This window comes from Saccostrea cucullata, unplaced genomic scaffold, assembly GCF_032062105.1.
Source record: "Saccostrea cucullata isolate Sc308-1 unplaced genomic scaffold, CSIRO_AGI_Scuc_v1 ctg78, whole genome shotgun sequence".
NCBI lineage: Eukaryota > Metazoa > Mollusca > Bivalvia > Ostreida > Ostreidae > Saccostrea > Saccostrea cuccullata.
Window position 1 is genome coordinate 54,828 of NW_026940638.1, and position 17,018 is coordinate 71,845.

The 17,018-nt window shown below is 32.6% G+C and overlaps 1 protein-coding gene across 2 annotated transcripts; it reads right to left on the reverse strand.

Moving 5' to 3' along the window:
• Positions 1-815: 815 nt before the first annotated feature.
• On the reverse strand, positions 816-16,726 carry LOC134255853 (voltage-dependent calcium channel gamma-7 subunit-like). 2 transcript variants are annotated; one of them, XM_062738418.1, is made up of 8 exons: positions 16,648-16,726; positions 8,863-8,988; positions 7,099-7,243; positions 6,331-6,401; positions 5,544-5,630; positions 4,828-4,932; positions 2,997-3,131; positions 816-1,499 (listed from the first exon to the last, which is right to left on the reverse strand). In XM_062738418.1, exons 3-8 carry the CDS (start codon positions 7,212-7,214, stop codon positions 1,207-1,209), a joined length of 807 nt encoding a protein of 268 aa, XP_062594402.1. In that variant the 5' UTR covers positions 7,215-7,243; positions 8,863-8,988; positions 16,648-16,726; the 3' UTR covers positions 816-1,206. The 2 variants fall into 2 exon arrangements, with proteins under 2 accessions (XP_062594402.1, XP_062594401.1); XM_062738417.1 differs by lacking the exon at positions 16,648-16,726 and adding an exon at positions 11,820-12,052.
• Positions 16,727-17,018: the final 292 nt, after the last annotated feature.

A 17,018-nucleotide genomic window follows, 5' to 3' on the forward strand; every position in this document is an offset into this window, starting at 1 on the left:
TTACTTCTCTGATTATATAGGTGTTTATCACTGTTTTATGCCCCCTGGCTAAGATTTTACGCTTATATTGGATAATTATAAAATTTACAACTTTCCCAGAAATAAAAACAGTGGAGAAAGTTCATTGTTGAAAAGCCGTTAATTATTACATATGCCGAAATAATGGAATTACCGCTGTACTGGATTTTGACATGTGAATAATTGAATAATCTCCTAGATGTTAATTCATAGAAACTATTAAGACCTTAGAGGGACCAGAACAGTCGTTTCCGATGCCTTGTAAAAACTTGAAGCGATAAACCACATTGTTCTCAATTGTATTTATTTACTTTAGGTGAGAACGTTTGTTTTTACAGTCATCTTTATGACTTTCAAAAATTATTCTTCTTGGAATTCCATTCTGTTTACCGCTTCTTTACATGTTTGTGTTAAAAGGATTACTCGAGAGCAATTAAGATAAAAGTCATGATAATTTAAGAAGATAAGAATTACTTTCTAACAATACTAACAAGTCCATAGCCAAGTGTAAGATTTCTCCTATAAATATGTAAAGTTGAAAAAAAAATCTGATCACCTTGGTTTATATAACATCCTTACATACGACTGATATGTCTAGTAATTTTGTAAAAAATGTCGTGACATTGACGGATATATGTATATATTTTTTTAATTATGAAATATTTAAAAATTATCTGTCGATTTTTTTCAATGTGAAAATGATTAACTTAAAGCATAAAAATAAAGTTTGCAGCTTAACTTTAATTTTTGTATTTCAATTAATGTTCAATAAAGTAATTCAAACATGAAAGGTATCTTATTGCTCACTTTTTGTCTTTCTTCTTATGGATGCATGGTGTGCATATTTGTACAATGATAGGTATAAAGGGGTGTATACAAAAAATCTTTCTTAAACACCCCAACTTATTTTAAAGTCGGATTTAAGCGGTCAAAAGTCCCTTGACTAATTTTAAGCCAACGTAAGAATTAAAAGTCAGTATGGCGTATAGCTAGGTTTATTCCCACTTACCCAACAAAATACATAGGTATGTTTTCAAAATATTGGCTAAATGGGATTTCAATTACAAATCATGCTCAACTTCAGATTTATGTCCCAGAATCATAAAATGACACGTTGCATAATAATGTAGATGTATTTTGTAATCAATTTTGTTTTAGTACAACCACGAAGAAGTCTTTAATATAGTCCTATATCAATGTTCCATGGTCGCATATTGCGTCAGCAGTATCTGTCGGGGGCACTTTCTTGTCAAGTCCTGGAATTAGTTTCACCAGATCGTCAACCTTGGGATACCTCTTTAAAAATAACGTAATGCAGAGGACTGCAGCCACTTGTGAGGACAAGTAAGAGATTGTGAGTACGTAAGCGGACCAGCCATAGCGGTATTCGAAATGTAAATCTTCCTTCTCTGGGTCTGCATAATGGACGCCGTCGTTAACGTATGTAATGTACAACACAATCCCAACCGCCGTGGACAGGCCTACAAAGTGAAGTTTTCATTAGAGATCGACAACTGTATACAACAGCATTAAAATACTAGTACATGTATTCAGCAAAATTGTTCAGCGTCACTACATAAAGTTTAAAATCTAAAAATGATAAAGACGCTTACAACAAGAGGACCCTCAAGAAATGTATAAGCCCTGCTGCTTTTTTACAAGACGATTGTTATAAAATATTTTTTTCCTTATTCATTTACATTGAAAATTGATTGTGGCCCCTCCTAGCTCTAAGGTCATGTCTTAACCATACCTTGGACCGGGAATCTTCAATATTCCTAACATTTTTTATTGACTTTAAACACAAACATACACACACCAAGGCTGGGAGAGTTGAAAATGTACATTTTGGAATATCATGAAAAAACAAAAAAAATATGAATACACAAATATAATACAATAGATGATATTATATCTAGATGTTTATGTTTTCAAATACATGGTTCCAGCCATTCCATCTTCTTTTATACACACGAAGTTCATTGTTAAACTTATATACAGTTTTCCTTCAAATTTATAATAAACACATACAAGTATTTAATGACAATATGTCATTCAATATGACTAACATACTCTTGTTCTGGGGAATATGTATAAATTTATGTATTGTGAAAAATATGATCTTCAGTTTTTGCCCAACCACAATGTATAACTCCAGCTTCCACTGTCTGAAAAAAAATGTATCCATGCAACTTGATAATACTTGCATGTTTACCCGGTATTTATTGTGGCTCTTCTACTTTTGAATTTCAAACAAATCTAGAAATCATGAAAAAAGTGAAATATCTATATATATATATATATATTCTATGTCAGATTTTAAAAAATATTTTTCGTTATATTCCAAAGTAAAATAAATCTCAATCCTTTTAGTATTGTGGCAAGTTTAGTTGAAAAGCCCAATGCTTCTAGAGAAGAAGTCGAAAAAAGTTTTTCAAAAAATACAGACGGACGGAAAGAAAGAACGACGGCGGAATTTTTTTTTTAAAGTTGCAGGTCAACACTAAGCCATAATTGTATGAAAAGATATTACATGTTGTGTGGATTCAAGTTTTTTTTTTTCAAATTATGTACACTCGCGGTAGTAATATCCAGGATTAAATTCTACACATAGCATAAAACAGATTTTTTTAAAAACATTCCAAAAACATTCCATAGAACGCCATCATATTCAGAATCCCCATGTAAAGTTTGGTTGAAATTGGTCGAGCAGTTCTAAAGAAGAAATGAAACTGAAAAGTTCATGACGACACCGACACCGACTACAATAACGACAGAAAACGGACAATTTTTGCCCCAAAACATAGACATAGGTTTCTAGATAGCAGTGAAAAACTCAGGATTTGCCTTGCAGTGGAATTTGCAGCCCGAATTTGACATTTGTGTCAAAAATATATTCAAATCTGTTATGAACTATATTTTAATAATTTCATTTATGTTGAAATCATGATAGATGTCAATCTTGAGGCTGCTTATACCTGCGATGATGTAAATGATTCCTGCGATGAGCGTCCTACTATTCTGTTTGACCACACCCACAACGTGAAAAATGGCGGCCAATAGCATCAAGCATAGATTTACCACAAAGAAAGGCGCGGTATTCCTCTGAGACTCTAAAATAGGAAAAAAATCAAACGTTTATCTCTTGAAATAGTATAGCAACCGAAGTAAATTTGAATTACCATATTTAATATTTATATTGGGTTCACAAACTTCATAAAATTCCTTAAAAACAAAGATACATGACGGGTTCCAGTATATGTTCAACCAAGCCTCTTTCTTTACTTCTCACTAAGATATTATTAGTAGTGAATGAGAAATTTCAAGACTACTATGCAACAGTGCAATATATTCAAGAAGTGGTGTAAATCAGATGTGGATACTTAAAAATTCTAAGGAACTTTTGTAAAATTTGAAATCACAAGACTTAACCAAAAACAACAGTTTCCGATTTTTTAACTTTATACATAGCCATACATAGAGATATTAATAAACTGGTATCTTTTCATAATAAACTGGTAAACTGGTAAGCCATTCCCAATTCGATAAAATCAAGTCAAGGATTTTTTATATCACAGACAGCTGCTCTTTCCATTTAAAATGGAACACATAAATTTACTTACAAAAATGTACCTGGTCATTGATTATTTGCAAAATTAATTTGTTAAAAAAATCTTCCTTATTGTACACACAATTACTCTGAAGTTGACATTGAAAAGATGCTTGAGTTTCCGATTGACAATATATATGTGGTTTGTGGAGACCATGTCTTCCAACAATCTACTGGAATTCCCATGGGTACCAACTGCGCCCCGTTATTAGCAGACCTATTTTTGTATTCATATGAAGCAGAATTTGTTCAAAATCTTATGCGTGAAAAGAGGAAAACACTTGCTGTGGCCTTCAACTCGACATTTAGATATATCGATAACGTATTGTCAATTAACAATGGTTATTTCCATTCTTATGTCGACATGATATATCTCGATGAGCTTGAGAAAAATATACCACGGAGTTTGACATATTTCATATTCGGATATTTTACTTGAACGAGTCATTAATGCCAATCTAACAACCAAGCTTAATGATAAACGTTATCACTTTAACTTTTTAATCGTCAACTTCCCTTACTTATGCCGCAATATACCTTCATCACCTGCCTGCGGGTTTATATCTCTCAGCTGATTCGATACGCAAGAGCATGCTCTATGCACGAACAATTTCTAAGACGAGGTACAATACTGACAAACAAGTCGATGAAACAAGAATACAACATGTCTTGTTTAAAGTAATCATTTCGTAAGTTCTATGGTCGATACAATGACAGCAAACACCAAATTTATCATCGAGTCAAATGTTGACCGATATTTTTCATACAAATTGTTAGGCCATTATTTACACACTAAATTGTTGACGGATTTTCCCATTATTTCCCGATCATGACAAAGAGCTTACAGCAAGTGTGGCCAGTCGGTAGGGGATGCTCTCTGCTCCATGGCACCTGGTCCCACCTCTGATTTGGGGGTCCTTGCTTGCTCTGCTCCTATTTTGTATTGTTTTCTGGATTTTTGAGCTTGAATACGGTTCGTTATCTCCATATATTTAATTCAAATACTAACCAAATGAATGGAATGATCTTTCAAAATATATCTGATTATTTAATCTTAGCACAAAGAAATCTCTTTTTATATTCTAAATAGTCCAAATGAAAATTTTATAAATTCATAATCATTAAATAATGATCGCCTTGTATCTAATTTATAAACTAAATACGAGTCAAATGGAATAAAAACACCAAACATTAATTACCAGCTATTTTAAATGTTGTCTCTTGCTTTGATTTGTCCTCAGAGGATGTCGATTCGTACTCGAACAAACTCTGACATATCACATTAGGAGCCGTGTCATTCCAGTCTGTGGAGGGAGAAAAAAGCAGTGTTTTACAATGTTACCATATATGTGTAGTATTTTTATTGAAATCTTAAACAATTAGTTTCTTCTGATAAAATATGAATGTGCAAGGATAGTCCATGCACATGTTGTCTCAATTACAGGAATTCGTCGTTACCATAAACACAAAAGGGGCCAATGTGTGTCACAACTCTCACTTTGGTCAATTCTTTTTCTGACCATGCAATTTAATATTAAGAATATAAAAGATGAATTCCTTGACACTTTGTCAGAATGGATTAAATGTATCAGATCTATGCTACAGTCGCTGATAAAGCAGGTAACAAAAATTGTCTTCGTTTGTAAGGCTCATTATATAAATAGTATTTTATAAGAACTTGGATTTAATTCTACAAGTGGAAATCCAACTCATTCCCAAACAACCAAAATTAATTTGAATTACCATATCTATATTGAATCCCGAAACTTCGTAAAAATCCTTTCAAACGAACATACATAGCGTATTCCAGTAAATATTCAACTAAGCCTCTTTCTTCACTCCTCACTAAGATATTAACAGAAGCGAAAGAGAAACATCAAGTGTACGCAACTTTAAACAATAGAAGACAACTAACCTGGGAATGGGTTAGAAGGGTACCACATTTTGAGAGTCATACAAACTTGCCACAGTCCAAAGTGTGTTGTTATGTTCGTTAGATAGGCTATAAAAGAAAAATAACAGTTTGTTAATTATAATGCAGAATTATTGCATTATATCATCTTTTTGCAAGCATAATTTATATATATGCTATCATGAAAAGGTATCCAAGTACAATGTAGAAAGTTTCAAATTATTATCTAGTGAGTGCCTGTTAATATTTTTTAGATATTTGGATAAGGCCATTCACTATTCACTAGATGTGCTTGTGAAACACCATGGCACCATGGGGGTGACTTTTGTAAATTTCACTTTGGTCTTGATCTGACATGAAATCTTGTGGAATACGATATAGTTCGAAAGAAACTTGTACATCGGAGAAATGCATACATAATACGGTATATTTTGTATCATTGAAGCGGAATCTAAAGAATCTGGAGAGAGCCAAGTAGTTCACTATTTCAACACATTTCGCACATTGGGTATTGGGCATCGACAGCATCCAATGCTGCAATATCTATGACGCGACAATTATATAGTACTATAGTGATATGCAATATAAAGATAGAGAAGATCGCTGTACTTCGTCATACTACCATCGAGTCATCGATAATCGGATTGTCATCATCACATTGTTGCGACATCGGATTGTCATCATCACGTTATCGCGCCATCCACCCAAGGCTTGATACCGCGATGGTGTGAACTATGTACCCATTATAGATTCTGTAAAAGTCTATTTCTCAAAGTTTTTCATATCTTACGGATCGCAGGAGACTCCATCAGAAATGTGTCATTTGCTTCCATTTCACCTCCAATAGGCATTAAAGGCTTTCTAAAAATAAACAAAAGTTACGTAATTAAACACCCAATATGAGCGTGACCCGTGATTTTGCTAATTATTGATACATGTTAAAGATATGGTTGGTTTAGCAAAGTTTCCCGGACAACAATATGTAGCATAAACCTTTGTCGATCCTCTCTTTTTTTATTTTCATATGTTTGTCAATATTGGTACACGACATATTCCTTTGATACCGCTTATGCATTTCCTTTATTGTCACAAATGTTATCATGTCGATAGACTAATCAACACATAAGTTTTGTTTAGCAAACCTTTAATTTTTTTATAATGAAAAATACATGACATTAAACCCAAGTTTATGATTGAATTAGATTTTAATGTGACAAAAGCTATGAACATTTCTATTTTCTCATTCTACAAGATATGTTATACTTTTCAAGTTAATTCGATTATTAATATCATCATCAATAAGATAAATACTGTCAGAGTTTTACATCAGAGAAAGCTAAGGTCTTGATGTTCTTGTTCTTTTACATGATTTTTCAAATACAATCGAGCAACTAACCTCTCGAGTATCCTAGGTAAATTGTTAACATTTTTATGTGCTCCTAATCACAATGCATATTCAGATTTGTTAAATTTAAAAGCTTTGTTGTCCTTTAAGGATTTTTTTTTAAAAAGACAGAATATGTAAAAAAAAAAATTGATATTTTTGGGTTGTACGTACGTGGTTTCGTCCGCTATAATCCAGTTATGAGTAGCCACGGCGAGAGCCATTGTGCTGATAGCAGTGGCCCCAACAAATAAGGACACTTTTGTTATTGTATGAGTGGAATATCTCATTTTGAAGGCTTCTGCAGTATAACCATTTTCTAGAACAAAGAATGTCTCTTTTCAGTTATATTAAACCAAATGATTTCAAACCCTATAAATTGAAATTGAATGAACTATATTTAAAGAAGTATGAACATTCCAAATAAGCATGAAGATCAAAGTAGATTTTGTACTATGTTTAATAGTGAAATTTTGGGTTTCATAATTAAAATTCATAATATAATATATATCATATATTTTTTTAGCACCATTTAATTGTATCCCTTGCAGAGCAAAAGGCTCATGGGCTTGAACAAGCAAATAACCTTGGTCATGCTGTTCTTGAGCAGGTTTTTGAAAAAATACATTTTCCCCTCTGAATTCTAAAGAAAACTGTTGACCCCAATGCTGTCGCTCCGCCTTAGTAATGAAAATCAGGGAAACTCACGTTTAAGAGTTGAAATACCTACCTTACGGACCTAACAAATGGTTCTGCTGATTTATTTTGGCAGAGGACAATGATGTCAAAGTTGCCAGCACAGAATATCAAACATTTACACTACGTATAATCGTGTGCTATTGAAATGCACTTTATACTAACAGTTTATCTACTTACAAAGTGATCAATTACTTCATTGCTGCAATGTAAGAGGCGAAGATCACGGACATTGATCAATCTCATAAATAGAATCGACAAAGTGAATCGTGAACAGGACAAACACAGTCCCCTGGAAACACCGGGGATGGAATCAGGTGCCTACGAGGAGTAAGCATCCCCTGTTGACCGATCACATCCACCGTGAGACCTATGTATTGATCAGACAGACGGAGTATTCCGTAGTCAAATTTAGACAGTATAAAAGCAATAAAACAATTGATATGAAACAACGACCCATGGCAAGCGATAAGTTATATTTACAAAAAAAGGTCATTATAACGACCGTAGAATTTTCGAAAAGCTATAATTAAAGGGATGCGCTGAAATTCTAGCAACATCAACTTATTTATCTGTAGCTTGCCTCGGTTTAAAAAAAAATTATCTTACTTAGAGCATGATCTTGCAATTGAATCAGTTGGGAAATATATTACCAAAATAATGCAAGTGATGTTTGAATATTCTTACATTCACATGTATGATAGAAGTAAACAATGGAAAAACTGAAGTTATTCCGACTGTCACATAGTTTAGTTATAAGTTGGTCATTATCGTCTGTAGGCAGTAAAACATCCAAATATGCAACAGAAGTGGCAGATTCTGTGGTATCATTTATTTCGAGTTCACTGGAATATACTGAGTCGACATTTGAATGAAATTAATAAAACTTTTCGATACATATTTATCTAAATGCTGAGTTGAAGGCAACATCAAGAGCTAATAAAGGAAAACAATTATGGACGAAACTATTTTCAATTATTTCAACTTCGTCGAAATACTGTATCTAAATGCTGAGTTAAAGGCCACAATAGGAGTTTACTTTTTCTCATGAAGAAGTTTTTGGAATAAATTGCGCTTCATAGAAATAATAAAACAGGTCTGCTAATAAAGGAACCCAATAAATGCCTTTAAAATTTTTTTATCATAGTATGGCCTGGATATTTTTAGACACCATGTTAAGTAATAAATGATCGCTAGAAACGGAATTCTAAATAAAAGTTAGGATACAGTAAAGTAGATTACCGGAAGTACTGGGCTATAAAGCACTCTCAGTAGCTGCTAATTCTTATTTCCCAACACATCCATTGCAGTAATTATATGCCATTATCCACTCAACAGATCGTCGTGCTCGAGGATAAAATTTGTCGCCTGAAGAAATATCAAAATATCACATTCCAGTTAATTATTGATGAAAGAGAACGGCGCGGTGCTTGTTTTTTCTAAAACGAAACATTTAAAAAATTAATCATATGTTTGAAAAATCGAAACCCTTCCAGCAGAGTAAAAAATAAAGTTATATACAGAATTATTATATGAATAATGAATGTCTAATTTTTTCCATTAGGGAATCTTAATGGACGTTCACAATTCTTCACTGTACACTCAGAATATACCATGAATTCTTAAAGTGTTTATCCCAAGGGACTGCCAAATTCATAATATTCATTATTTTCTGAATTAAAATTATGAGAATCATTTTACAAGACGTTGGGTGTTAACTGTGAAAAATTGTAGTATTAACACAAATATTTCTCTACACAGCACAAACCAATGTTATCGAAAACTTAATAGTACCTACAAAGAACAAAAAAGTTTCAACTTGAAATCGATAAATAGGAAACATTTTCTAACATCACATTTGAAGGGAAGTAAGGTACTAACTATATATGTACATGCTTCTTTAAAAAAAAAAAAAAAAAAAAAAAAAACAAGATGTGTATGTAAAACACTATGCGCCCGATGGCAACAAAGTCAAAAACATATTTTTAGCTTATAGGTCACAGTCAAGGTCACAAGGTCATTGACTTTGGTGTCATTTAAACGAACTTGATTAGTGAAGTATGTGAAGTATGCATACCAAATATGAAGTCTCTATCTCTCATGGTTCAAAAGTTATGGTGAAAGTTCAAAAAAGATATTTTTAGCATATAGGACACAGTCAAGTTCAAGGTCATTGACCTTGGTGTCATGTAAAAGGGCTTAATTAGTGGAGTATGCATGTCAAATATTAAGACTCTATCTTTCTTCGTTTAAAAGTTATGGCGAAGGTTAAAGTTTTGTCAGCCGACAAAAAAGCTATATTTAGCGTATAGGTCACAGTCAAGACGACAAGGTCATTGACCTTGGTGTCATTTAAAAGAGCTTAATCAGTGGTGTATGCATACCAAATATGAAGTTTCTATCTTTTATGGTTCAAAAGTTATGTCGAAGATTAAAGTTTGAAGGAAAAAAACTATTTTTAGCATGTAGGTCACAGTCAAGGTCACAAGGTCATTCACCTTGGTGTCATTGGAAAGAGCTTAATTAGTGAAATATACATACCAAATACGAAGTCTCTTTCATTCGTGGTTCAAAAGTTGTGGCGAAGGTTAAAGTTTGCAGACAAACAGATAAACAGACAAACAGACAGGCAGACAGGACAAAAACAATATACGCCTCGGATTTATCGATCCGGGCGCATAAAAACCAAGCACTCATCTAATCCTTACTTTTCTTCGATGTTTTCGCAGAATTTTTGACTTTCTTCTAAGACTCTATAAGTTATCCATGCAATTATTATATAATTCATTGGTTGTATATTATATTTGATTAGACGGGGTCACGTGACCCCGTCTATTAGTTTACTGTCAGAGACCCTCAAAAAGGAAGCCGTGGTGATAACACATGAATTAAATCTACGCTATATGAAAAAGTGCAGAAATTGTTTTGATCAAAATGTAAACATTTTGTATCAAACTGAAGAAAGTGATATGAACTTATTTCCAAATCAAATTAATGAAGCATTTTGTAAATTTAAACTCAAAATATTAATTGTAAAACACACTAGTAAACAAAGTACTCTCCTGCGTAGTATTACGACTGCGTACGCATCATCCATTGTTTACTTCCGGAAAAATATTAATTCGGACCAGGTGAAATTCGGACAATTCAAAAAGGTTTCTAGACTTACCAATTATTGAAATTTCTACTTCAAATTAAATGAAAAATGCGATTTTATATTATTCATAATTTTGTTTTTTGCTAATTTTTTTTATCAAAACTCGTTACAAAAATCACATTTGTGAAATCTAGCATGAAAACTAATTTGACCCCGTCTTTCAGTACTGTCTCAGTACTTTGATTTTTGTTCTAAACTGAAACTTGTATTTAATATGGTTGAAAATTATAACTATGGGGATGCTTCTTGACATCATTACCACAGCTGTTTGTTAAATCTATTTTTTTAAAAAGATTTCCCCGATGCTGTCATTATAGATATAACGTCTTCGATAGAGTCTACGAGTAATTATAGTCATATCTACTGTTTATAGAATTGTCTCTTATCACGAAATGTGATAAATGTGTTTGGTAAAGACAGTAGATTAAAAAAATTGAAATGATTCATTTTTTTTATTATCATCCTTAAATTCAAATGAAATGTAATATTTATTAACATTCTGACATAAAACATATGAAAATAAAGTACATTTGAAGGAACAGGAAACAATTCTGGCAAACAGAAAATACTCAGCAAAAAGCTACAAATAATTTTCCTTAAAGTGCTGGTAACCTTCCAAAGAACTTAAGGACACACGCAAGGTACCTTACCTATTGATACTTTTTCAAAATATTCTTAATTTAAGATTATAGTGCCATCAGATGTTCATAGACAAAAAATCAGCAAGCATTACCAGATGTGTTTGGAAGATATCAAATTATGAAAATTTTTGCATTATTCAAAGAAAAATTAAAAAAAATTACGAAACATTAACTGCAGATTTTTTTCCATCAAATTTTTTTTAAAGGATATGTACAGATCCAAATATAGACATTAAAAGTATTGCACACGGGTCCTTCGTTTAGTGGAACTCTTCAATTCTAGGGAAGAGCCCAATAAAATTAACTACGTTGCGTATGACCTTAAAAGCAGAAATAATTCTCACATATAAACGGTTAACTTAGTGATGCCTTGTATAAAGAGCTGACATATCGGTACCTACCTTACAGATATAACGAATGTCGATGTTTTTTGGCAAAAGACAGGTTATCCAAATTGTCAGCACATAATATCAAGAATTTATACTACATCTACTGTCATGTGATGTAGAAATGCACTTTATACTAACAGTTTATTGAACAACAAAGAGATCGATTACTGCAAATGATTCCAAAACTGCTAAGTTATTATCTAGATGTTATGCATGAACATTATCTGGTTTCAGAATCGTCAAAAGCTGCCAAGCAGCGATGCACCGATTAAAACATTTATTCCTCCGAGAAATTAAGAGATGCAAGGACTACTTTCTAAAAGTATATATAGCTATTTCTCTACGTCAAAGTTATTCAGGGACCGACATGGTGACAAAAATTGTAAGCATCGTCTATCATCAACGGCTCTCTTGGTGCATAAACATCAGACCTGCTTTATACTTTGCCAGAAGTGAACTATTAATGACTTTTTCTACCAATTCTTGATTTTTTTGCTATACTTAAACGCACTTTCTTGACATACATTTTTACATCTGTACTATTCTGCTGAGAGACATTTTTTTTTACCAGATCTAGAAATAGTGAAATATTGTTAGATACTATCTGATATTTTGATACAGAAAACGCACAATGGCCATAAAGGATACCTTCCACATTACAGCATGCAAAACTTTAATTTGATAAGATGATTATTTTCATATCTTTCAACATGTTTTTTACAATGAAATTATAACCTTCACTTTATTAATATTTCTTTCCAATAAAGTACTTTTTAAACAATCAGCTATTTGGAAAATTTATATCATTTAATGAGGGACAAGGTTTTATTTTCAAACAATGGGATCAGCTTTATCCCTTTCTTATTGAATTAAACCAAGAATTCATTTCTAACATTGGATTCCTCATACCTACGGATTTGAAAAAAAAATCCTTTTTTTCAATTTAAATAAAATTAAACACTTGATTTGAATAATGCCCATTAATTATCCACATCAAAACCAACTCTCGCCTTATGTAAAGAAAGAGAAACCGATCTTGGGTTTCCGGCGATGCCTCCTTATCAATATTAATAATCTTAGAAAAAAATTACATAACCCGCTTACGCGGGTTATGTATTTTTATCTGCAACAGCTGCTTCCGTTAATTCCAGTAATAACAAACAAATAAAGACATTTTAGTGTTTAAATTTATTCCAGCATCCTTTGAAATGTAGAAGGATTTTTTTGAAGACAATGCCAGTGTACATATAGAAACAAAATTGACGATAGAAAAGTTAAAGTGATCATCTTTTTCAAAAAGCTCGATTGTTCGTTTTCTTTTAACTTTTTTTTAAAATAAAATATCCAAATATAAAACAGATAATTCAAACTATCTTTTATTTTGAGTTCAAAGGGATACTGGTATACTGAATTAACGTACATGTGTACCAAGGAATTAACATCTATTCCAGTATTGTTAATTGATAAAAAGTCGTCATTAAATCTAAATGTAGCTGTTGAAGGCATAGCTTTCTATGTAGAAGGTTAATTATTTATTTTTATTTTTTAATCTCTGCTTTATAGGAATACAGGATCTGTTAATATCATGGCGCACTTAGTTACCATGTTAAAAGCAGTTTTCCGAAAATCTTCAAAGATACAAATGTAAATTAGGAACTGTAGTATCTTTATTTATCAATTTTTTTTTTTTTTTTTTTTTTTTTTGTTTAACATTAACTTCAGAGAACTTGTGTGTCTATTTATGTGTTTTAACGCAATGATTCTGTTAATGACCAATGACAAGGTAAGTAATATTAACATGATCCATATTTATTGACAAAACAGCTGTCTATGATGTCAAAAACCTGGACATTAATTTATCGTTGGGGATTGTTGTTTAAAATGTTGAAGATGGTACTTTGTGGGGATACTGATTTTGGTTTTTTTTTATTTTAGAGTACCGTGAAGTAATTAAGAATCCACACATGACTTACATCAGTTCTCGGATAAATGGATCTAATGAAGCTTCTCCTTCACTGTTGTTATATTTTTAGTGAATAGTAAAGAAGGATGCTCTTGGTACCCGTAGAGCACTTACTGGAAATATACTACGTATCTTTGTTTGTAACGATTTTTATACCGTTTTATTTGTATGGAAATATCAAATTCATTTTGAATTTTCACTTGGAATGTTAAAAATATTTAATAAAAATATTTGTTAAAAATATTAAAACTAACACGATTTTAAAGAATTTCCTCCACAGAAAAGGAGTTATGGGTATGAGCTGCATGACCACTAACCAATTATATAAGGAGGGAGGTCTGATGGAGATGTCGTTTTAAGGTCCTCTAATGTTGTTTTTTCTAATTTCGGAATATTCCATTCCCAGATATAGCTTTTTATTTGTTAAAAAAATATAATCGCATTTTTAAAGCAACTTTTAATTTTTTGTTTTTGTTGAAATAAACCATGTAGCTGAGTCAAATTATAAAATTTATCCAATAATTATTCTTGAGTTGTGAAAAAGGAACACTTAACAGACTTTAGTTTAAAAAGTGGTCAGATGATTGACGCTTCAGTTTAATGTAAGGAACGCTACTAACATGACTAAGCCTCAGGGTAAGAAAGCATAAAGCATTCATTTCCTTAAACAGCCTAAAAATCTATACAGCTTATATACGTTTGTCATCAATTGTTGTGGTTCACCTTAGTCCGAGTCTAAAGCGAATTCACTGATCAGAGGGTTTTCGTCTGTGTAATGTCCTCTAGTTGTGTCCTTTTTAACATACTCTTTCCCTCACACAAATCCAATAGGTCAATTTTAATTAAAATAAACCATGACTTCAACGATATCTGAGTATCCATGCTGTTATTCATCATAAAACTTTTTTAAAAATTCTTTTGAACTTCTCTCTTTATTCTAATGAAAAACACATATTGTGGATTCAACCTATAGAGATCTCCAAGCGTTGTTTAATTAAAAACGAATCCAGTCAACAAAGGGATGCTCTAATATATAAATGACACTTGATGCTGTTCTGGAGAAGATTGTATTCGCTGTACACATGCATTATGTAAGATATCTCCGATTGTAGAATCAATCTAACCTAAGGTCAACAAGTTTAGCTTTTTGAAAAAAAAAGCTTAGAGAGTCAGCCAGTGGAAAATTTTTATTTCTCTGATACTGTTTTAAATAATCATAAGGAACTGAAAGTAATGTTTTCAGCATTTTTTATCTATAGCAGATCTGGGTACTTTTAACTTCGTCTTGTTTCCGCACAGGAACAGAGAAGCGTTGGTGTTCAAATTATCATGCATGCAGATTCTTGATTTTTTTGTCTCTTAATAAAAAAAAAAAAAGCTGGAAGTATATAATGATTTAAGTTTAAATTCACTTATCATAATTCCATAAAGCTATAAACCGGTCTCATTATCAGATAATAGGATTATATGAGGGGGGGATGGCGCATGGACACAAGGGCAGTTTGGTCACCAAAAGGGACGCCATAAGCTTCACTGACACCCCGTTTAGAGTTGGTCATGTCGCGGGTTGAGTCACTCTTGGTTACTGTGTTTAGACAACTTGGACACCCTTAGTGTCATAATTTGACTTAGTTACATTTAACTTTAAACTTGATTTTTTTTAAAAGTAGAATTAAAACAAAACGCATTTGAAGTTGACTAATAATAGGGAAGGGTTTGATTCGTATGACTAGTCAATGTTTGTCTCATAGTTCACATGAAGAATAGATTTAAATCTGTTGAAGACATGACCCTTTCATATCGCCTTCCCTCATTCGTATAGCAATATAAAGTCCATAAAACAATACAAAATAGGAGTAGAGCAAACACGGACCTCCAAAACATCAGAGGTGGGATCAGGTGCGATGGAGGAGTGAACATCCCCTGTCGACCGGTCATACCCGCCGTGTGCTCCTTGTCATACCGGTAATCGGAAACTAATGGAAAAATCCGTCATAAATTCAGTATAAAAATAATGGACTAACAATTAGTATAAAAAACGCCTGTCATCATTTTACTGAATGATATGTTTTATTTGCTGACAAGGTCATTGTATCTACCACAGAACTTACGAAATGATGACTTTAAACGAGACTGCTGATAATCTTGTTTCATCAACTGGTTTGCCAAAACTTTACCTCGTTTATACGAAGAGCATGTTCTTGAGTATCGAATCAACTGAGATATATTAACGCCGTATGCAGGTGATGAAGGTATATTTTTGAATAAGTAAGGGGAGTTGACGATTGTAAAGTTATAATCATCACGTTTATCATAGAGCTTGACTGTTAGATTACCATTAATGTCTTTTTCAAGTTCCAATGAAGCAAAAACTTATACATCAAATTAAGAGGAATATTTTAATTTTTTGTACCGTGTAATGCAAGATTTTTGAGGGGTTTAGTTTTATAATAGTTCCAAAATATTATTTTAGACCGACAGCAAAGACTCAAACGTTGTAAAGCAATACTGCAAATTCAACATTATTGAAAAAGTTCTACTTAACTTAATGGAGAACTTAAGCCATGTAATAGAATACTCCTGTTGCTGTGTTATTTGACATTCCCTATGCTGTTACATGCGTTTGTTTAATTGCGATACCCAAGCCTATAGATGGAGATGTTTTAAAAATGTGCTGTCAATAACAGGAAGAAATTACCAAAAAATACAAAATAAATCCAGTAGACTTATTTAATGATTTAAACAAGGCTTTTCAGGATTGTTAAACGACAATGATATAAAGTAGGGAAATCAGAACAGTAAATCTTCCGAGAGACAGGGGTTAACAAAATATTTCTTCTAACTCAGCTGAGAACACCACAAACAACATGTACTTACCGTTCAACAAGGCTCGCCAATACAACTTTAGTAAATCGCGGAAGACCCTTCATGTTTAGGTTAGGATCACGGCTGCTGTTGGCTAAATAGCTCCCCTGGGAAGCATAAATTTTGTCAGGGGCAGGTATAAAAGGGAGAGAAAGCAGTGAATTTTATGCGAATAACACGTGGTCCTGAGAGAGCCAATAGCGTGGCAGATGCTATTGACACTCACTCCCTAGGTGACCGTTATAGAAAGCAGACTGCTGCCACATTCATTTAGCTGTGTAAATATATAGGGTCCGCCGCGCTGTCTATCGGAATTTTTGTTTTAGATCATTACATTTAATTAATTAAAGAAGAGCGTGCGTCAGTTTCTATTAAGATGACAA